At 41.4% G+C, this 23,389-nt stretch overlaps 2 protein-coding genes across 3 annotated transcripts in view; both read left to right on the top strand.

Annotated features, from left to right (window-relative positions):
• Positions 1 to 655: 655 nt before the first annotated feature.
• On the top strand, positions 656 to 3,103 carry LOC147795905 (beta-1,3-galactosyl-O-glycosyl-glycoprotein beta-1,6-N-acetylglucosaminyltransferase 4-like). The gene has a single exon (XM_087130485.1). It carries the CDS (start codon positions 917 to 919, stop codon positions 2,273 to 2,275), a length of 1,359 nt encoding a protein of 452 aa, XP_086986611.1. The 5' UTR covers positions 656 to 916; the 3' UTR covers positions 2,276 to 3,103.
• A 915-nt stretch (positions 3,104 to 4,018) lies between these two features.
• Positions 4,019 to 23,389, top strand: part of LOC110975004 (serine/threonine-protein kinase BRSK2-like) — a 33,388-nt gene continuing 14,017 nt past the window's right edge. Inside the window, exons 1-6 of one of the 2 annotated variants that reach the window (XM_087130484.1) lie at positions 4,019 to 4,254; positions 12,603 to 12,697; positions 16,578 to 16,663; positions 17,354 to 17,494; positions 18,448 to 18,598; positions 23,169 to 23,237. In XM_087130484.1, the coding sequence (XP_086986610.1) occupies positions 4,176 to 4,254; positions 12,603 to 12,697; positions 16,578 to 16,663; positions 17,354 to 17,494; positions 18,448 to 18,598; positions 23,169 to 23,237 (621 nt within the window). In that variant the 5' untranslated portion in view covers positions 4,019 to 4,175. The remainder of the gene's footprint in view (positions 4,255 to 12,602; positions 12,698 to 16,577; positions 16,664 to 17,353; positions 17,495 to 18,447; positions 18,599 to 23,168; positions 23,238 to 23,389) is intronic. The other variant, XM_022227050.2, reaches the window with a different exon arrangement.

Genomic DNA, 23,389 nt, shown 5'->3' with positions numbered 1-23,389 from the left:
TCACAAAAGCATCTGAAAGGATGAAAATGGGTTGAAAGACCAAGATGGCCAATAGAAAAGCAAAAAATAAACGATTAAAAAGCTAAAATTCTCCCGCAAAATAAAAGCCGTCAAGCTCCGTCACAGCGCCCCTGTCTTGAACAGGTTATGGAGAACATTGACCTTCGGTCTCCCACGTCCAATGTTTGCAATACAAGTCAAAGTACCATAATTCAGTGCTCTGAGCCCGTACGCGATTTTTTTTCTGGGGCCTACACCATGTACTTTTCTATGGGAAAATTGTTATTGAGAGGAGACTAGTCTGAATGCCTCACGGAAGCTTTCCCGGTTGAATGTCGGATTTTACCATTGCTCTCCATTACAATGGAGATCAATGGATTTAACCTACCTTCCAAAAAACCTTCCAGCTACAGCCACGATTCTAGCCTATATTCAATACAAATTTCCCCCGCGTATTACGGGTCGGAGCCCATGCTCGTATCATTTTTCTTGCCATACGGAAACAAACAAAAAAGATTTATCTTTGGAAAATGAAACATCACTACAGATTTGATTTTGTATGACAAATAAAACAGCTATTGAAATACGCACATCGGGGTCTGAACGTCACGCGTCACTGCATGTCAGCCATTGCCCTCCATTATGTAGTCTTTGTGCGCGGGAGGTGAAGAACGTTAAAATGGACTCAGACGTGGACAAGTGATTCTTTTGTGCGACTTGCAAAGTAAACCACCATACAGCACCACCACTGCGCCAAACAAAATATAAGTGAGCTTTATCGGTGCATACCTGTTGTACTGTTGAACGTGCCTCCCGGAATTTTCCTTCGCCCGTCTGTTCGAAACGAAGCCGTTCGGAAACCAACGATTTTAAGATTTTTCTGTTGCGAATACACCTCTCCATATAATGATCCAAAATGGGGTTTGGCAACGCAAGGTGCTGGCAACTATCCAGCTTTGCACTGTTTTTCGCAATCGACGTGTATTTCGTATTACACCATGCTCACATTCGTCCCTATGCTCCAGCACCACCCGCGACCCGCACTTGGAACTTCACTTACGGCCACCCATCGGTAGGTGCCATCAGAGGACGTAAGGGCCAGAAGACAATGGGGAATGAATTATCTTACAATGCTACGCACAGGAAGCTTCCACTGACTTCACAGTTTCACCGACACTGGGACGTCACCTGCTCTTCGATTTTCGCTGGGAACGAGACCGCCATCGCCAGTGCCAACGAACAACTACGGCGAGAGCGACAGGTCAAATCGCTGATGCCTTCCGACAGTACAGTAGCGACTTGGACTCTGGACTGTGACTTATACAAGGAGCAAGGAGGTTATCCTAGGTCAGTTTCCTCAGACGAGGAGGCAAGGTTTCCCCTAGCATACATCATTGTAACGCATAAGGGGTCAGCACAGGTGGAAAGACTGTTGAGAGCAATATATCAGCCACAGAATGTTTACTGTATTCACCCGGATCTGAAATCATCGAAGGATTTCCATCTAGCGATAGCCAGCCTCGCAAAGTGCTTCGACAATGTTTTCATTGCTTCCAAACTGGAAGATGTTCAGTATGAAGGTTTTACCTTCCTACTCTCTAACATCAACTGCATGAGAGATCTGACGGGGAAAGCTGCGTCTGGTTACCCATGGAAATACGTAATAAACCTATGCGGACAAGACTTCCCCCTGAAGACCAACCTCCAGATTGTTAGGCACTTGAAGGCTCTTAATGGTCACAACGATATCGCATCCTATACCCCGAATGCACGTAAAAGGATGAGAACCCAGTTCAAATTCATCGTGAAGCACCGGTCCATGGTTAGAACTGCGAGTAAAAAAGGCCCTCCTCCCCACGAGCTGAAGGTTTACACCGGCTCAGGATATTATGCGGTCACGAGGGAGTTCGTCCGTTACGTCTTAAGTGATCCGGTCGCCACCGACTTTCTGGATTGGACGAAGGACGTGCTCGTTCCCGAGGAGACGTACTGGTCTTCCCTGCAACGGGCCAAGGGGGTGCCTGGTGGGGACGGCACAGAACCAAGCAGCAGGCCATACCGTGCCCGTTATGTTAACTGGCTCCATACTGGGCGCTTGAAGGGCAATGAGACCAGATGTCGGGGCAAGTATGTCCGCTCGGTCTGCATCCTCACGGTCGGCGATCTACAGTACATCCAGCGTCAGCCGAATCTGTTCGCTAACAAGTTCTACTACGAGAACGACCCAGTGACCTTGCAGTGCCTCGAGGAAGTGCTCAACTCGTCTAGAGTTTGAAATCCAAGGGAGTCCGGCACCGGTGCGAAACCCAACATACCATCTCTTGAATACAGTGCAGTACAAACGACTTCAGGGGCCGAATCCTTCGATTTCCTGTGCTTATATAGGCAATCAATTTGTCGTTACTGTGTTTGGAAAATCGGAGCTGTTTGATGAAGTTCATTGCATTTGGAGACCGTTATGACCCAGCTGCGCAATGTGCATGTCACACTACCGAGGATGGATGTTGGCCTAATTCGACTTGAAGCCCTATTTGCGCCATCTTTTGCCTTCCCTTCAAAAAGCTCACAGTTACATGTGTAGTCACAATATGCTGAATTTGATTCAGAAGTGTATTCAAATTATAAAAATTTTAAAGAGGTGGTGTGTTTTATTTTTAGATGTAAAGTTTCAGTTTTAGATGTAATTTTAGTGTCGGCAGCTTTCATTCGACTTACTAGCGGCGGGGTAATCCCACAGATTTTTCATTGGTCTGCAAAGCAAACAAACGTAACAGAAAAACTGTTCAGAGGACGAAAAAAATATTTAGGTTAAGTGGAAAATTAACATTATGCTGAACAGTTTGTAGGGGATTTTTTTTCTTATCTATCATATTGGAAAAACCAATTATCTCAAATCGTCAGGTGGAAGACAGCTACACTTGTTACGTTAATTGAGTTTGTTCTTACATTTTATAGCGTTACAGTGACATACCCTCGTATTTCATATTACAATAGGGTGATGGCGCTGCTTGTTCAAGTACGAAGCAAGGGTGTTCGGAAGCGTTGTCGAAACCGCAAGATTTTTTTAAAGGAATAAAGCTCTTTCATATTTTATAGATTGTTATGTGCCGTTGAACGTTAACGTTTGTCGCGTTGTTGGTTCAATACACAAGTATCGAAAATTGCGATACCAATCATCCGAATATTTTACTTCGATACGCATCAATCCAATAGATGTTATTGATGTTTTGAACACATTAATCACTGCAGAAATGCTGCGATACTCAAAAAAAGGTGAGCCACAATACAATGACTTTCATTCAAATGATTCAATGACTTTAATATCTCTTTTTACATCTCAAAATTATTTACCCAGAACTGTAAATACATGGTGTCACAGGATATCAACAGAAATAGAAAACATTTAGTTCACGCGAAGTATTTCAAAATAACAACAAATACGTAACCATTTCAAAATATCATAAATTCAATGTTTGACCCTTCAATCGTAGCCCCAAAATGAATAAAAAGATCCTGCGTTTCCCCAGCCACGAAAAAATCCCCCTTTGGCCGTCCCCGCTCCCAGGCTGATTTGATGAAGTCATCGCCAGAACGCCGACATGTACAGCGTCATGGGGGAAAGATGGCTGACACGATTGAAATTGAAAAGAAAATCGCTCTGGCACTCATAATGAAACTATGTTTATTTTCCATTGAAAAGAATCGCATCGCTGCTTTGCTCCTAGTCAGCGTCAACAGGCGCAGTCCAATTTTGCTTTTGCGTTACGTTGTCTCCCTGTTAGCGCGCCCTCAATGCTTAGAACTCATTTAATCAGGGCAGGTGGCTCATGAATTATTCAAAGTTCGAGTTCGTTACAAGTATAGAAATCCATGCTAACTTCAGTATTATATTTAAGGTGGTTAACGTTTAAAGAAATTTAGCAGAGAGATTCATTTCCTTGCTTAGTAGATAATTATTTTGTCTTGCGGTTAGGCATGCTAAGTACCCGGCAATGTCAAATAATTAGGTCAAACTCATTGTCGTCACAAGATGAATATTCATTATCACATCTTCTAAGCTCAACGATGGCGAAGCGGTAGCACACGCCCGGTCCTTGTGCCGATTTTAGCACTTTCTTTGCCAACTTAACGGCGATGTTTTGCCTCTTCCGACCGCCAGACACGCTAGTGTATACATGGACACCATGTTTAGAGGGGACATGCAGCACGTGGGGCCTTACAAACTGGAGAAAACCCTCGGAAAAGGGCAAACAGGTAGGCAAGAGAACTGTCAGCCGAATTTCGTTTGCACGGGTATTGAACACTTCTGCGGAACGATTCATTTTAATTTGAGGAGACGTGAGGCGTGTGGTATATCGTATTGTCTATCAAAGTAAGTGTTATCATTGTCGGTATGGGTTGGAATGAGATGCGGATCGTCATGTCGGTTAAACTGCTTGATTTGTATTCATTGTAATTGTGACGTTTTTCTACCAAGTTTTTCTTTTCTGTTGTAGGCTAAACGCCCCCTCCTGACAGTTAAAGTGGGTTGACCCGCAAATCCATCCACCCGCCCTTCTCAAAAATATCATTTTTCGCGGGATAATATCCAATTTTATTCATTTAATCATTGGCGTACATTACTTTCACAACTGCGTTTGGTTATTTTACATGTTTTTTTCGTGTGAAACGTGCTCTTTCTAGGTATTCGCGTACATATTCGTGTAATTTGCTTGCTATTTTACGTTCCAGTGTCCACTTTTGAAACTACATGTAGTTGATGTACATGTACTAGGCCTAGGCCTGTTTAAAGTCCTGTCTGCTGTGACTTTGCATGCAATTTTTGTCATGGAGGCACACGTACAATACTTAGGCCTACGTATATAGGAAGTGTTATCTACTGTTATTTTCTGGCAGACTTGAATTCTCAGTTGCCTATCAAAGTTGCCATGGTAACAGTGTGGCATATAACTGTGTGGCACTGTCCATGTCAAACCCCGCGTATCGCGCATTTCTAACTGAATGCTTTGCGCTATGTTTACGCTAAAACTAAACCGTAAAAGCAAAATGCACAACTGCAAAATTGACTGTCGATTCAAAGGTGGCGCGTTTGAGCGCATAGGCCCCTATAACACCTTTACTGCACATCAACTTTACTTGAAGATAAATTCATCACCGTGCTTACACTTTTTGGAACAGAGAATAATTTAGTGTGTCTGTGTCCCGTACACCAGTCGGCCTCGTGGTAAACGGGACACACCTACAAATGCACGGCCTTATTCTGTGTTCCACTCACGCTCATTTGGTAACTAATAATGATGCATGATTATAATGCTCAGATACAGGTCTAATACAGTCATCCAAACCATAGAGGTTTTTCACGAGACATAACATGAGGGCAAAGGCATTTCAGGCAGCTAACCATGTCCCTGGAGGCACGTTTATTTTCTAGTACATGTAGATGTGTGCAGGCGTGGCGTACTAAGTGTGGACCTCTGCACAAAAGAAGTCCACGTAATGTAGGGTGCGATGGCGTTGTGTGGACTCGCACACGTCCGCGCACTGTTTTCCTTGGTTCTTGAGCTTGGGTAGTTTCATTTAATGCTAAACATTTCTTGAATTTTTTGTGAGAATTTGTTTTCCTATCCATTGACGTGATCAGGGCTCCCCATAACTTTTTAAAACTTCTGGCCTACTGGACCAGTGGAGCCACGTCTTGACTGGCATGCCAAGGTTTTGACTGGTTGTCCGCTTTTTGTATGTGTTGCACAGTACGAAAATTAGTACCGGTAATTCACTAAATTATGACATACAGACTGTAGACAGTGTTAGTAGCTTCAAATGCAAGTTTGAAGGCCACAAATGTCTGACAAGATTACTGCTTCGTTTCATGTCATCCAGTTGTTTTTTATTTTATATGCGAGTTTAATCAAATCTTTTCCTGCTGTTTCTGAATTGCTTTAGTAAGTTTTAAACCTATTTTTTAGTTGCTAGAGGTCCATTTTTCTGCTCAGGTTTAACTTAAATACATGTGCTTGTCCTTTATCTCTGGTTTTAAGTACATATACATGTACATGTAGTTAATCATTTTGAGTTTGTATATTTTAATGATTTTCCTCTTAAATTCTTAATTTAGTGGGTTTTATTTATTTTGTAGTAATATACATGTATTTTTCCTTTTTTCGTTTTATTTTTCTCCTGTTTTAAAAGTTTTAACGTGACCCCTTGAAAAACAGCCTTGGCTGAATGGGTTCCCTGTGTATAAATAAGACAAATAAATAAATAAATAACAAAATTTTACACCAATTTGTTGGTTGAATATGTGAGTAAAGTCACACATTTATTGCTGCATTTTACCCCAATACAATATATTTAACGATTTACATCGAACTTCTCTCACCATTTCCCACGATTTTCCAGAACATACTAGTACGTGTATATGTAATACAAAAGCTGTTGTAAACAGTTTCGTAAGTGGCATTTTAAGGGCAGACGTCAATTGTTTAGACCTAGTCGCCTGGACCAAGTAAACAAGGGTTAGACTGGTCTGCGGACATTTTGACGGGCAGTTGGCCTGCGGACCAGCGTTATTTTCGAATCCTGATGATGGACTCTTGAAATCATTTACTGCTGTTTTGTTAGTGTTTGTCACTTTGTGCTGGCGTGAAGTAAATTTGCCAAACTTTGTTTTTAGGAATCTGGGAAATAAATTTGGTTGCATACACGTACATCCTACTAAAAGTCCAAGTTATGTCGGCTCCGTTAAAAACACAGCTTTGAAGTCTTAAATTTTACAATCCTCAATGGTAAAAACCTCTTGAAATCACAGTAATGCAGTCTTCACGCTTACCGGTGCATACATGCTCATGTATGCAACGTACCGGGTACATACATGCACAATTATGCAACATACCGGGTACATACATGCACAATTATGCAACATACCGGGTACATACATACACAATTATGCAACATATCAGGTACATACATGTACATGTATGCAACATACCGGGTACATACATGTACATGCACATATATGCAACAAACCGGTTATACATACATGTATATGTAGTTCGCAGGGTCCATCTGAAGTGATAGAGTGAGATCTTTTGGAATGATACCGGTACGTTAGCTCGACCCCAGAAACCATCAATATTTGTTCATGCTGCTCGCCCGGCCTGGTCTGTGACATGTGTAAATTCCAGAAAGGGGATCCATCTTGAAAGTCAGTGGGTTGAAAAATTTAATAACGGGGTGAAAACTAGAGGACGTGGGGGAGACTGCAAGTTGCAGCCAGTCTGAGAATCTACATGAAGGTTTCATCCAGGATGAACCCTAACTACCCTAAATCCATCAAAATCAATCGAAATCCATTTTTCCTTTGTAGGTTTTTGATTGAATATGTGATTGCAGAGCTCGGCAATCGTATATTTCAGAGCACTGATTTGATGTTATATTCTTGTCGGTATTCAAGTATATACTTGAAGTCAGTATTTGTTGTCTTGGTGTACCTTCTTATTAGGAATCTGTTAAGAAATAATTTGGGGCTGGGTTGTGCTCTCAAAAATGTAGCTGGGAGAGGGGCTTGTACATGTACATTTGCAGAATTCAAAGGTGTGGAGAATCAAAGTAAACTCAGGACGTTGGTACATGTACATGTACCGCAGTTAAATACTTAAATAAAAGTACTGTAGTTAAATGAAACATTTGGATTATAAATTGTTAAATCGGCACAGTGACAACAGATCATTGTCAACATGGTCAATACCAAAAACTGGTATGTTACATGTATGGTGAAACAGGTGAATGACATTGAAAGCATTGAACATTGTTGCACAAAAATATTGTCACATCAACTGGTACCTTTGTAGTGCTTTCACGGCCTGCAAGTTCACCTGAACGGGACGGAAATTTGATTCTGATATGGGAAAACAATACCCCAGCTGTGCCTGTGTGCCTGCGTGCACTGAACAATACCGGTATTTTACAGTATTGTACCTGTATGTACATGTACTCGTATACATGAATGTACATGTACATTGTACCTTTCCTCATAAACATAAACATTTCAAATGAAAATCATTTTGACCATTTCAAAAGTTACTATTTTCGAATAATCCAAGTGAACGGATTACAACACCACACGTGAATGGAGTCCAATTTGATGCAGGGTTCCCTCTGACATGTACTTTTTTTTTTCCACGGGGGAATAAAACGTGAAAACAGGAAATTATGCTTCTCCCATGACTAGAAAAATCACAGTACGTGAAGCCCTGAAGGTGTACATGTACATGTAGCTTGCTAGTGTAGTGGGACTGTACTAGCAATAACGGGGGAAATGCCGGATCTTCCAGAGCTGAAAATTAATTCTTTAAAGGCTCTCAGGGGTCTGATTGTTTGGGCTTGAGAAAACGTGGGCAAAAAATGAAAACCTTTCAAATGCACTGTATATGATGTGAACACGCTCGTTGTTCTGTTGTTATTTTATTAATAATGGTGCTTTCAGCTACTCGGGCTGTTTACACTAATAACTATACATTTATTCATAACCTTTATTAATCAGCCTCACATTACGGAGTTAGGAAGAAGGTCCAGTTTTAGAGGCAGGAGTAAACCGGAGTATCCGGAGAAAACCTGCGAGAGCGAGTATGGACTGGAAACCAAATGCACTTAAAGCCTGGGCTGAGCTGGGACTCTAACCTGGGCCTCATTGGTGCAAAGCGAAGAAAGAACCACAAAGCTAACCCGCTCCCCCTAGGTACATGTACATTTCCATACTGTACATTAGGTTTTTTATGCGTTCACTGGTAATTCCAAAAAGTAGGGGTCCATTTTTTTTGTGTCCTTGTCACATCTGACACATGATTTTTTAAGTTCAGAACACGTTTTCTAATTTCCAAGAGTGGTAAATTAAGGCAAATTACTTGTACCTGCCAAACAAATAGTAATAGTTTGAAATTGATTCCGGTGATATTTCCGTGTCAAATAACAAAGGTCAGATGTACCGGTACGAAGGACTGTGCAGAATATCTGAATAACTGAATATTCGATCGATTGTCGAATATTTGAATATTATTTTTTGAATTTTAATATTTGAATGCAAAATTCATGAAAAAGAAGGGAAAATTTTCTTTTGTTTTAAATGAAAAAATTGCACTACAGTATGGAGGCTTGTTTCAAGCAGATTCAAATGAAAAGTGTCAGAAATCTTACCACAATTCAATAAGTAACTTATTCATTAAACAATTAAAAAAGGAATAGAAATTTTCAACAGGGCAAGAAGTCTTGTTCATCTCTTCAATCTTGCCCAATGTGTGCCGTCGTTTATACACGTACAGTACACGTACCTGGAAGAATTTGGGAGAACTCCCCCAGGTTACATGTACATGTGCGAGCATCATGTACCGGTAGGTACATGTACATAGACATACATGTATGGAAATTATCAACTCGCCCTAAGAAGAAGAGGACGTTGGAATTCGAATGATGCAGTACCACACACTTATCAGCTGAGGAGGTATTGTACAGAATACTCTAGATTGGAGAAAGTGCATTCAGCTGATAGCAGAGTACCGGTAATTGTGCATTGCACCCGGAACCCTGTTCATGTAAAATAATACATACATGTGCAATTGTACATGTACATACCGGCATGTGATCGGGTCCCTAAAATAAGCCTTAAATCACATGTAAGGCCATTTTTTTAAAAGTATTCTCATGTATGTGCATTTAATTCTGCTTGAAGTTGTTCATTAGACCGTACATGTACAGTAGCTCCATGATTAGACAGAGTAGGCTGAGCTCTTTGCTTTGATGTACATGAGTATCATGTAAATGTACATGTACAATGTACTAGTATAGTTTTTCCATCTTAATGAAAATGGGTTATAAGCCTTTTGCCAGTTAAGGGGAAATCTGGTACATTGAGTGCTTCAAATTTACATCTACATGTAAACCAAACCATTTGAATTCTCCATACTGAAGACTCTGTTGTTATACCTCGTGATTCAGGGAAAGCTTTAGTTGCTTGGTTGTAATGTACATAAGAGACGAGACGCCTTGCACCAATATACTGTTTTCAGTGGATAAGAAGGGCCCAAAGGAACCAATCCGTTCCAGAGATTGTGGTCGCTATGGAAAAGCTTGCCCCGTATCGCGAGGTACTTTTATATATTCACAACCATAGTCCTGTCTTTAAACATTTCTTGGTGTTCTCATCCCAGAGGACTTGGCAAAAAAAAAAAGAATTACACGTACATGTAGCTAGCGGTAGTTTGCAGTCGCCATAAGTTGTCATTCAGCTAACTGCAATTGAAAATAAAGTTAAAGATAATTTAAGAATTTGTAAAAAAAAAAGCTATCTTGCCCTGATGCTCTCCGCAGTGCCTTGAAAAATGAAATTGAACCCAAGATTGTTCACATGCCAAGCTTCACTATTGCTTTCTGCTATTCTTAATGAGGAAATGGTGCGGATTCAGTGTATCGCTGGGATAAACGCATCAATATTTCCCTCTGGCCCTGGCCTGAGTCACTGGTCAATCGTGCGGCGAGCGTACGTGCAGCACGCTAAATAGCTGACTGTATCCGTGCAGTGTCGGGCCTGTAACGTTCGCCTTGTGACCCAAAATCAATAGTATCTCATTTTAATTGATGAGCCCAATTTTGACAGAACGTAACACGCTTTAAGACACATACATATTTTGTACACTTGCTTTCAATTGTGGTCAAAAAAAGAATAGGAAATTTCAGATGTATATATTTTAAAGTCTTGAATTCCAATAAATGAATGTTTCATTTTTGGTAAGCACCCTTGCCAGTGAATTAAATGTGCAGTGCCTGTCTATGACTTTAAAAAAGAAGAATCAAGTTGTCACTGCAATTTTGCCGGAGAGCATGGCGGACATTTGTCGAAACAAAAAACCTGAAACTTTTCGTTCAACATTTTGTACACGCCCAGTTTTCCCCCAACACCTACTGCTACAGTACTGTAAACAGTAAGGGTACATGTACTGTACATGTACACATGTTCCGGTATGCACATTGCACCTGTACAAAGCCCTGCATGGATATTTTGTTGTGCATTTTCTGGCACATGTACATGTACTGTACATACATGTACATAATGGTATGTAAAGTACATGTACATGTACTGTGTTCACACTACATGTGTGTGCACCAGGACGGCTGCATGCTGTCAAGCATTTCACTAATTGTTCAGGGCCATCGCTTAAGACATGTCTTACATTTTTTAGGCTACTGAAATGTAATTGCTGGTGTGCATTTACACGTAACATGATGGAGTATATTTCCTAATATGACTTTCCATGCAGTGAACCGGTTATACCGGTGGGGTCAGTATGTATGTCATGTATGTACTATACATGCACCTGTACGTACATGTAATTGGAGACCATGTATTGTGTATGCAGATCCATTAACCATACCTGTAGTTTCTAAATGGAAATGTAAGATTGTAATGTACCTGCAGGTGTGCTGAAGGTAGAGTGCACATGTACATGTACATACCGGTACATACTCAATGTTCTCATTGTTCCTTGAAGTCCATGTTGAGAAGTTGCACCACGTGCTTGCGCGGGCACAGCACGATAACCGTGGTTATAAATAACACGAATAAGGTACCGTACAATGTACACATGTACAGTAAATACATGTACATGTAACTTATACATCATCGTATTAGTACTACATGTATAAGGTCATGAACAAAATATTCACACTGAAAGGTCGTTAATGAAATTGTTTTAAAACTTGAAATACAAGCAAAGTCCTGGTGAAGATTTGAGAAACAGTCCCCAAAAAGGATTTTTATCAATGAAATAATGTGGAACATTATATGTTTCTTCATAAAATTCCTTCATGCTTAGAATAGGGCCCTAAAATTATTTTCAAAATCATCAGTGCTATAGTGCTGACCCGACGACACGTAGTTTGTTAAGCAGTGCATGCGTACATATACATGTATGGGTACAAGTGCAATTGTTTCTGTCCGTAACATGCAGACACCTGTACCTGGCACCTGTCATACTGTCCATTACACATGCATGTATTGTGTTCAGATGTACCTATACACTTCATGACTAATCTCCTTGACCTTTCAATTTTTTCCACTTTCTGTCGGGAATTCAGTCATCCCCTGTGATGAATGCGTTACAACATGCCGCATCTCGCTGTATCGCATTACTCTCATGACTTTATCCCATTAAACACAAATTTCCTCATCTGTCTTTCCCCTTTTTTCCCCAACAAAAGAATTACGCGTAGGAGTAGAATCTTGAAAGAGAGGGAGCGTGTCGTTTCTGACGACAGCGATGCATACTGTCTCGTCCTGACAGAAATGCAGTGCTCGATATCTTATTACACTAGATGATATGTATTATCATACACAAGGGGTCGTGTTGAGATCTGGAGAGTTTTCCAGAAATGTCTGATCAGATGCCCCAGTTTCTGCGATAAAGTGGTCTCCTACACTGTCCGTGTCAATCCATAAACCAGTGGAAAAGGCCCACGTGATTGACTCTAAAGTACGAATCAAGTTCAGAAACAAAATGTAATTCTTGTGTATTTGGTGATTTTTTTGTTTTCCTTGTTCTCGATTAATACAGGACTGGTGAAGCTAGGTGTGCATTGTGTCACGGGTAAGAAGGTTGCCGTCAAGATCATCAACAAGGAAAAGCTGAGCGAGTCAGTCTTAATGAAGGTGAGACGGACAGGAAACAAGTTTTTGAAATGCTCGATCCGGATGAGACGCTGTTGCCCTTTCCCTTCCGACGTTCCCCCCTTTCCCCAAACTGACCCAATACTCAAAATCAAGAGCAGGGTTCAAAAAGTGAAGTACTCCTCCTTATCCTTCAAACTTTCACAAGCCGTTCTTCACAATCTTGAGATAATGTTTGTCACATGACAAGTAATGCAGTCACTCTGCCAGTGCAATACACACTCTACATGTATACATGTACTTCATGTAATACATGTACATGCACATGTACTAGTATTTATATTTATAGGGACTCTGTGATTGATGGGATGCCTTGGATGGTGGATTCACAACCATACTTTATATCGTCAACCATAATATGGCCTGTGGTAATTCCATAAGCATGAGTATTATGAGAGAATTTTATTAAACTATCTTTTTTTTTAAGGGTAACCCCTCCAGCACTTGGCTGACATCAGGCCCTCATTTTAAAACCACAGTGAAGACGATGAAGAAATGGGGGTGGGGAGAGGCAAGGGGACCAGTTCCCCACCCCACTTTTTTGATGGGGGGCATGGCGTCCCCCTCTCCCTTCTGCAGGACTTATAATGGGGTGGGGCTTACGTTAATGGTTGATGCTTGATGCTCTCATTAATGGACCCCTTCCACTTTGAAAATGTTTTTGCCACCGTTGGTGGGAGGAAAAGCCCCAAAAGCATATTGCAGGGAAATCCACCTGCCAGTCTACATGTAAATGTACAGTGTAGTTGGGATAAATTGGAAGTCAAGGAAAGTCCCAGTAGGCCTACAGGTTGCCAAGTTGAATCTCAAATTTTAATGGCACGATCCCAGGTCAGGCCAAACTTATTGAAAGAGAGAAAGATCTCTCCGAAAACATTTCATTTTTATAATCACACCAAATCTACTCCAAGCCCAACCACTCCACCGAGCCCCTGCCCTCCTCCCCTCCCCGATTACCAGATGGTATCCTCATCATCGGATGAGGTGTTGCCGAGTGCCAGCTGCAGATCATTAAACTGCTACTCAGGAAGCAGCATTAGTATTGATTCCAGGCTGCGCTCCACCCTCCCCTCGCCGGAGAATATTGAGATCTAGAACCGTCCAAACTGTACATGAAGTGATACCCATTCATACAAATAGAATGGGCCCGCCTGATATGCACAGTAGGTTTGCCTGTTCATGAGCATGCACACTGCCGTGGTGGTTTGCTTATGTATACATGTATACTTACTACATGTACATGTAACGATGTAGGCTTCATCAGCTTGGTTGTTGTTCACAAACAGTACGTGTACATTTTATTAATTTTGAAAACCTTTTATTACAGTGTACTGCAGTTGTACCTGCATGTATCTTGTACATACATGTATATACAGGCATTGTCTGCCACCGGTTATAATGTACCGGTACTAGTGCATACATGTACATGTAGATTGTTCACATTAAGTTGCATTCGCAGGTACATGTACATATGCACCTCCATGTACATGTATGTTGAAGGAAATGCTTGTTATTTCTTAAACTCTTTAACCCCAACTCCCAGAGCATTTTCAACAATCTGACACTCCCTGCTTGTATGATACATATATTCGGTAACTGTTCTGAGTGTTCTCTAAGAGGAAACCAAATGAATAAAATTGAAAAGGAAATTTCCATTTTTATCAGATTAGTAATGATAATTTATCATGCTCTTTACATCGTAGAGTAGTTTTAAAGGGAAATTACAAACATGCCTACGTATACGTGGGACATACACATTCATTTACACTCAATTCCTCGAGCAAGAGGACCGGGTTGTACAGTCAAAACCAAAGATTGAATGGCGCCACGCAGTACTGCACTTGAAGATGCATCACTGTGAGCAGGTGTATTTAACGCTCGTTGGCTTCGTGCATGTTCACCATGAAGTGAATCATCCACCATTAAGCAAGATTGCGTCTGCTGGTATTTACCCTTCCGGGATCTTTTCCAAAATTTTTGCTTACGGGTGCCTTTAACTGCTTCCCTTGATTGCTGGCATGCCACTTTTCCTCGGATCAGCTGATTTCCTTGTTTTCACTTCATGCTCACACCACTGAAAATTGAAAAACACTGTACCAGAAAGTCTTGTAAAGATTGGAGTTCCCTTATTTTTTGATGAAGTCCAATTGCATGCCTAGGAGTGGGGCCTTTGAATGCTTGAACACAACACCACAGTGCTGCTTCGTGTAGTTACATGTATGACTATTTGATATGCCTACCATTTGTGTATTCGAAGTACGTGTGGACATGCATGTACATGTATGTACATTGTACCTGCACTAGCACCTGTACTTGCACTGTGGGTATAATCTCATTGTAAAATATATGTTCATACCAACTATTTGAATATTTGATTGTGTTTGGTGTTGACCCAGAACATTTGCTAAAATTAGCGGTTTTTTTTTTAGAAGTGGTTAAGATTCCATTAGCGCGTCGTGGTCACTTTCAGAGTCAATGCATGCTGGTAATTGGTCGCTTTGCTCACCTTGCGTCAATAAGGCATCTTGTGAGGGGCCCTCAGTCTAACAAGCCTGCAAGCATACAGTACATGTAGGTCACCCGAGGGGCCTGACAAATTTCTGTTCCTTCACCTCGTGCCTCCTTCCTTCCATCCCCTCCCTCCGTGCCCTCCCTTTCAACCACCACCTGGTACTGCGCATCCCGACCCCTGGCGACCCGTCGCACGCCAACTCCTCCCCCCTCTCCCCCCCAGTCCGGCCAGAAAATCAGATTTGCGGTCGGGAATAATTGGATGATTACCGCCAGGCGGCAGGAGAAGAAGCCTGCTTGCGTTGGCGTGACGGTGTTGTTGTCCAGGGATGGGGGGATGGCACCCACTGGTACGTTTAGGATGACATTTGGTACCTACGCTAGTCACAGATGAAGGTCACATATTGCATGACTGGTGTGAGTTAATTACATGTACATGTAGCAACAACCACAGCTCATTCCGACATCCTCACGGGCTTACTCTTAAATGTACAATGTACGTTGAATAAAAACATCCCGGTACAATATTACCCGCTACGTATATTAATGGCTTATTGTTTGGATTCAACTCTACACAGTCATGATGTCACTGTAATTTTAAAAAAGATATGTTTGCACCGTGTGTGCTTGGATGTAGGCTACACTGCTTTAGTGCATACATGTATACACCATACATGTACATTGTACATGTATGTACTGTATACATGTACATGTATTGAGTACATACATGTATTCTTGTCGAGTCACAATAAAGTCAGTAAGACTTAATGCATTGTCTGCCCATGATGGCACATGTACATGTACCTGCTTGACCTCTCCAGAAACCTAAAACCCCTCAAACCATAGTAAGCCATTTGCCAGTAAACAAACCCTTTTCACAATGTTTCAAGTTAAGATTTCAAAAATACCGGTATCTGACTTGTGATAACTTTTCCACAAGTTTTTTGTTGTCAGGTTTTGCCTTTCAACAATTAACCATTGTTTGGTGAGGATATACAGTACATATTTGGAATAAGCATTGTACATATGCTGTACCTTTGTACACACACTGTACTGGTATAGTCCAGATTTTTACAGTGAAATTTTTAGAAGTAGGCACATGTACAACTCTTCCTCTGAAAAATCTCTGATAAAGTGATTTCTGCATCTTTTATTCCCGATGTTTGGCAATTGAAAAAACAATGCCATGTGCAGTTTGGAATTTCTTTACTTTTGTTTTTGCCGAAATCCCAGTTAATCCCTTGCTTCCCCCCAAAATTGGTAAGATGTGTGCATACAAGGACGTACACATGTACAGCATAATGACCAGGTTTTTTGTCTTCCTTTTTTTCTGCGCTTTATCACTGTTTAGGTCGAAAGGGAAATTGCAATAATGAAGTTGATCGAACATCCTCACGTGCTGGGCCTCTACGATGTCTACGAAAACAGAAAGTACCTGTAAGCAATTTTTTTTTTGCTTTAATTCCGAGTTCAGCTTTGCGGGTCTGTTGGCCACTTTGAAACCGTTCCAAAGTTCCCCAGCTTAATGGAGAAAAACCAGCAGTTGCCAAAAAAGTACAGACTGACACCAGGATCCAGAACGAAGCCATCATTCATGTCATTGTAGCCCGTCTGCGCCAACCTCATTAAATTTATACATACATGTACCTCACCGCAGTCGTTAGTCAACACAGGACAAAGCTGATTCGTTTGGGGCAAATGCACCCTGAAGAAAAATGATCCCGTAACCCAACCCACGTCATTCACTGAAGAAAAAAAAGGTACCGGTACGTGCATAAAAACTGACATGACTTGTACACGCACTTGCAGTGTCCATGTACCTGCCCATGTAGCTGTCTACAGATAGCTGTCCATTTGCTTACCCGCAACTCCTGAAGTGTTTTGAGGGTGTAACGGAGCGTAGATTTCTACCCCCTGTTCAAATTCGTAGAGGTATCAGTTGCAGGTACCTGTCCCTCCAAGATGGAGCATCACATGGAACAAGACATGTCTGAATTGCACGGCGGCTGTCTTTTGGTTTACTTTACTGCGGGGCACTGCTGCATGTACATGTACATACGTGTACATGAAATATGAAAGCGCAGTTTCATTTCTGGCTCCGTTGTTGATCGTTCCCCCTTGCTGCAGATATCTCGTGCTAGAGCATGTCTCGGGCGGAGAGCTCTTCGACTACCTGGTCAAGAAGGGCCGACTGACGCCGCGGGAGGCCAGGAAGTTCTTCCGACAAATTATCTCGGCCATCGACTTCTGCCACTGCCACTCGATATGGTGAGGAGCTTGGGTATTTGATGAGTGTGTCTGGTTCCAACAAAATGAGTCGCGAGAACATTTCATCTCTTCAGTAATTTTGTTGTTCGTACATGTACATGTAGTTTGCATTAGAAAGAGCAAACTGGGTTCTCCATTTTGGTGTAGCGCTCGGTTTGGAATTCTAATGAAAATGGTTCCCGTCGATTTGCATTGTACAAGATTCTTTAAAAACTCTTTAGTGTCGTTCAGTTTATGGTGTTGACTCATCAATACTGTATAGAGGGTTTGCACGGCTGCCATCTTGCAGATTTTGTTCCACAGGGTATGCACAAAGGAGGTTTTTCCCTGTGGACCACAAGAACTGCCTTGCAAGATGGCTACAATGCAAAGCCTCTATGGTTTGGAGTTTTGATTGTTGAATTCCCGTGTGAAATTGGGTGGGCAACTTCAAGTGTTGGTCCTAACTGTCCCCGAGTCTTCAACCTTTACCTGGAGGTTTCGAGAGGACATTGCAAAATCGAGGAGGGGTTAAACCGAAACAGAGATACTTTGCAAAGGGATCCAATGTGCCCAGAAAATTGAAGTGCCCGTACAAAGAATGAGCCACTGGTTTCATGCACAGCGGTGGATTTTGAGGGACTTGGGAAGGCGAAAATACTGAAGGCCAAGAGCTAGAATTAAGCATGCTCATTTTGCCATAAATTTTCTGCTTGCTTCACTGGAACTGGGTTAAAGGATGTGGATGGAAACCTTATCGGAAGTTTTACCTGTAAGGGAAGAAGACCAGCCTCTTTGCACGCGCTCGTACATCGGAGAGAAGTTTGTAAAACTACTGTTAACTGTTGTCCTTACTTGAACTTGGTCATAAATACCGTAGTACATGTTGCTTAAAGGTGTATGATTCTTGGTAGAATCCACTCTTGTGGTTCATGTTCTGATGAAGACTTTTGGGGTCTTCTCTCTCAAATCAGTCACAGGGATCTGAAGCCGGAAAACCTCTTACTGGACGAGAAGAACAACATCAGGGTCGCCGACTTTGGCATGGCCTCTTTGCAACTGGACCAGTCGCTGCTGGAGACCAGCTGTGGGTCGCCGCACTATGCATGCCCCGAGGTCATCAGGGTAAGGAAGGCTTTTCGTTTCATCCATAAAGCTGGGTTTTGTGTCGGTGAATCAGTAACAGATTACTAATTGAGTCTTGATCCATGTGAAACAAACAAGCCCATAAACCTCTATCATGGGTCAGCCATCTTGCTTTTGTACCATTGAAAGCCATATAATTAAATTTAGGCTAGAGGGAAAAATAGTCTGTTCGCTTTCATCCTTTTGTGAAGTTGTATTACTATTACCAGTGGACCTACAGGGAACAAGACAAACATGGCAATATTGGTATGACCCTCTTCCCTGCGAGGTGATTGGCCAAGATCAGAGCCAAGTCCAGATGTAGCATGGAGTGCTAATAGTGCACTTCATTGTCGTCGGAAGACAGCCTCAGTACAGCTGTGTCCAAAGCAAGTGGCTGCGGCTGAGGGTAACATACATTTCTACGGGAAGTGGCTAGCAACTCCCTCTGACATTTATTTGTGTTATTCAGCCACAGCCGCAACTTATGGACACAGCCTTAATAACACTCATGTACAGAGTCTGAGAACAATAAGATCCCCAGCAGGTGTGAAGTTTTCTGTTTTCTTAATCAGGACGGTAGTTTACCAATGACATGAAAGCATTACGTGATAATGCTCACAATCCATCCAATTTTTAGCTTTTTATTTGTTAAAACCATCCAGAAAATATCAGAATTTGCCATGAAATTTAACACAGGGTATCCAAATTATGTATTACTGGATTTTTGTAGATTTCACAAACGTTAAATGGGCATATCGGTATGAACACAATAAAGGAAGACGAAAATGCTTTTTCTTGCAGTCGGCTTCGATGCAGTAGCGTGTAAATTTTTCATTCTTTGCTTTATATTCGGAGTGAGTAGTGCTGTATGTTGAAGCAGCAAATATCATGCCGTTTTTTCCCTAAATGTCTCAAATATTTTGGGAATGACACTGTACGTGCTGCATAACAAGCCCAGAAGAAATGGAATGAGACAAAAATGAAACACTCAGACAGCTTCAAGGAAAAAACTCCATCACTGCTCAGGTTTTACGGATGGAGCTTGTCTGTAGCAGCCCAGATGGCAAGTGCCTCTGTGTACCGTGCATCAATGTATCTCTCTGTCTTGCTGGCCATTTGCCATCGCTTCCCTCCTGTGTCCTGCCTCAAGGCTGACCGTCATTGTTGGATTTTGCTCGTGCCAGCCTGTTTTCATCGCGACGGCGGTGAGCGTTACTGCCGTCCCGGGAAAACCTGTCCGAGATTCCTCCCGCTGTGGACATGGTGGAACACATCCCAGGTCTGAGAAGACTCATTGGCCAGCCTGTTCTTCAGAACGGTTGTTGACGGCAAGAGAGTGTGTGTGATATCCAACATGGGCAATTTTATGTGTGTTTCGGGTTCATGTAACAGTTAAAGGGCAGGTGGTGTTTGTACACCATATGTTAGTTTGCTCAGCATTGCATGTATTGAATGTGTCGCATATGGTCATCAAACAAAAAACTTGTTTTTATTGGATGTTTGAAAGGAACAATAATGCTCCGTTTTTAGCCAACTAGCTCCATGAAGTCCGTCGTACAATGTACATGTACACTGCACCTGCACTGATGCTTGCAGTCCATAGTGGCCAACCCTCCTAGTGTTGCATAAATACACGGAGATCGATAGCAAAACTCGGGCTTTGCTGACGTGCAGGCTCTGTTTTGTTATGTCTCATTGTTTACTTTTACTCCTTGGAGTCTAAAGAAAGTTTAAGTTTCTTGTATGCGTAACCTAAAAGGCTTTTAAGGCGTACAAGTAGATAAGTGTGCTTTCATGTGCACATATATATATACGCGTATACTGGTACATGTGCATGTGAGATGTGTGTGGATTTTGTTCACCATGTAGTGCTGTGCCGATTATCCATATATAGCTGATAATTTATCAAATATTCAAATATTATTTTCCAAATTTGAATATCCGAATGCAGAATTCAAAAAAAAAGAAGGGAGAATTTTCTTTTGTTTAAATGAGAAAAAATTGCACTATGGAGGCTTGTTTCGAGAAGATTCAAATGAAAAGTGTCAGAAATCTCACAATGATTCTAAAAGTAAATTATTCATTACAAAATTTAAAAGGAATAGACACTTTCAAAAGGACAAGAAGTATTGTTCGTCTCTAAATCTTGCTAAATCATGGTTGGAAAAACTCCTAGATGTGAGAAGATATTACAGTGATCATAATGTACATGTACAATTGTGTGCATCATTGCAACTGACTTTGGAAATTTGTATACATGTATAGTTTGTTCATCAATTATCTGCCAGGCGGAATATTCGGATATTCGATCGAATTGAAGGTAGAATATTGGAATATTGAATTATTCGAATTGACTCAGCCCTACCACCATGTACCGGTACATACTTTATACATGTACATAGGCTTTTATTGAGACTGTGCATACCAGTCAGGACCTCACATTTTCCTGTTTTCTGGCAAAAATTTTAAAATTTATGGGACAGGAGAGGCCCTTTCTGTCCGAAATTGAACAGCATTACATGTATGCCTTTTTGCCAATGATTTTTTCTCCAATGTGCTCCCTGCATGCCCTGAGCAGTAATTCAGAAACCGTACTGGCAACACACAGTACAAGATCCCAAAATGAGAATTTGAGTGGCCCAAATAAACAGGAATAATGGTATGTGGCTTCATATACACATGTAGCTCATCCATAGCAAGGATACATGGCTTAATAATTAATAGGAGACATATTTAATTTAGCAGTCCACACGTGACAGTAGTCATGCACGGATTCAGGTGTACATGTACATGTACACAGTACCTGTGCAAACATGTACATGTACTTTGCAAAAGAGAAAGTGCAGCTGTCTGCCATATTTTTGGTGTGAACACAAGAGGGCATGATACAGTACATACAGGGTGAAATTATGGGTACATGTAACCGTGCACATGTTCTTTAAATGTACATATCTGAACAAAAGTGGAGGACATCATGCATGGGATAGCTCATTTGGCCTTGATTGATAATGGACTTGAAAGCCAATGACGTCTCGGCATTTTAAATCATATACCGGTACGTGTAGGTGGGGTGTAACAGAATTTTGTTATGCCTAGGTGTACTGTGTTCATGTCATGCACTTGGAAGTTCATTAATGAAGAATGCAGCTACTTTATCGCCAAGACGAACACTGATAAAGGCTGTTTCATGAAATGTTTGTAGCATTTCAGAGAGCATGTGGTTACCTCAAAAGGCTGACATTTTCTCCAGGTTTTGTGAAGGCGGTGGTGAATAATACTTTTGCTTCAATGTCTTGTTTATTTCACAAAGTTTTGAACATACTGGTATACGAATTCAACCACATTAGATATGTAATTTCTTGCCTGTTGAGAATAACAAATAACTTCTGGTATTTGCAAAAGCTTATATACATGTACCGTACATGTGATATGTACATGTACCGGTACATGTACCGTACGTACATGTGTAGATGTCCTTGTACACGTGCTGGAGTAATTTATTTATTAATTCCAAAATTAATTTCCCTATGATATGTGGATATAATTACATTTCCAAGAATCTGTTTGCAATATGACTATTTTGATATAGATTTATTTAGTTTGTTTAGAATATCGCATCCATGTTTGCCACATCATTGAAAACCAGGTTTGACCTGGGTCAGAGTTTTTGGAGCTACTTGTACATATACAATGAACTAAAGAGATTTTATATTTGGGTAATACCAGAAATTAGGGGTCCAAAAGTGTGACATTTTTGTGTCCCTGTTACGTCTTACCATTCTTATTTGACATGGAAATATCACCGGAATTGATTTCCAACTATTACTATTTGTTTGGCAGGTAATTTGCATTAATTCATCACTTTTGGAAATTAGAAAATGTGTTCTGAACGCACTAAATCATTTGTCAGATGTGACAGGGACATGAAAACAAAAGGGGACCCCAAATTTCTGGATTCCCCCCTTTTACATGCATGAGACAAGTGAAATTTAGGCACCATCCCAATCTGTTTTCTAGAGCCAGGTGTACTCTACATGTACATGTGTAGATTTTTGTTTTATTGGGAATGCATGTACATGTGCGCAGGAAGACTCCGAAAGTACATGTAGATGTACCCGAGATGTACATGTAGGCTTGCGGATACACCATGGAATCAGTCTCTTTGGTCGAGGTGTGGTTCTGACATATAGAAGAACTGGTGAGTGTTAACTCGACGTTTCTGCCAGGATCCTCTGGGCGTCCTCAGGAGAGTGTGCCAGATTAACGCCTCCAGATTACCTTCATAACCCAGCTCTCCACTCGAGTCCGGCACACCCTCCTGAGGACGGCCAGAGCATCTTGGCCGAAACGTCGAGTTAACACTCACCGGTTCTTCTAAGAACTACCAAAAGAGATTGATTCGATGGTGTACCTGCTAGCCTATATCTCATGTAACTTCCACCATGCACATGTGTAGACACACAGACGTGTGTTACCCCTAGCCGTAGTCAGTGGATTCTGACATGGCACAAGTCAGTGGATTAGTGTACGTTTTGATTTGATTTGATTCCCTTTTCTCCTGTTTCAGGGGGAGAAGTATGATGGCAGGAAGGCGGATGTTTGGAGTGCAGGGGTTATACTCTACGCTCTGCTCGTTGTAAGTCCGAATTGATGTCTTTTGTCCCCTCTCCCCTCTCAGTCTCACCCCTTTAGTTGAGAACCGGTGGAGAGAAGCAAGTTGCAGCAAATAGTTCTGCCCAGGAACATTTACAGCATCATCGTCCTAACTGAGATTGATCCAGCATAGAA

The sequence above is a fragment of the Acanthaster planci genome, linkage group LG20 (assembly GCF_054643075.1).
Source record: "Acanthaster planci isolate LZ-2023a linkage group LG20, COTS_SCS, whole genome shotgun sequence".
Taxonomy (NCBI): Eukaryota; Metazoa; Echinodermata; class Asteroidea; order Valvatida; family Acanthasteridae; genus Acanthaster; species Acanthaster planci.
This window is presented reverse-complemented; position numbering and strand designations above follow the sequence as displayed.

Bases quoted from the DNA above. Each gene is read 5' to 3' on its own strand.
- LOC147795905 (XM_087130485.1), top strand. From the start codon at position 917: ATGGGGTTTGGCAACGCAAGGTGCTGGCAACTATCCAGCTTTGCACTG.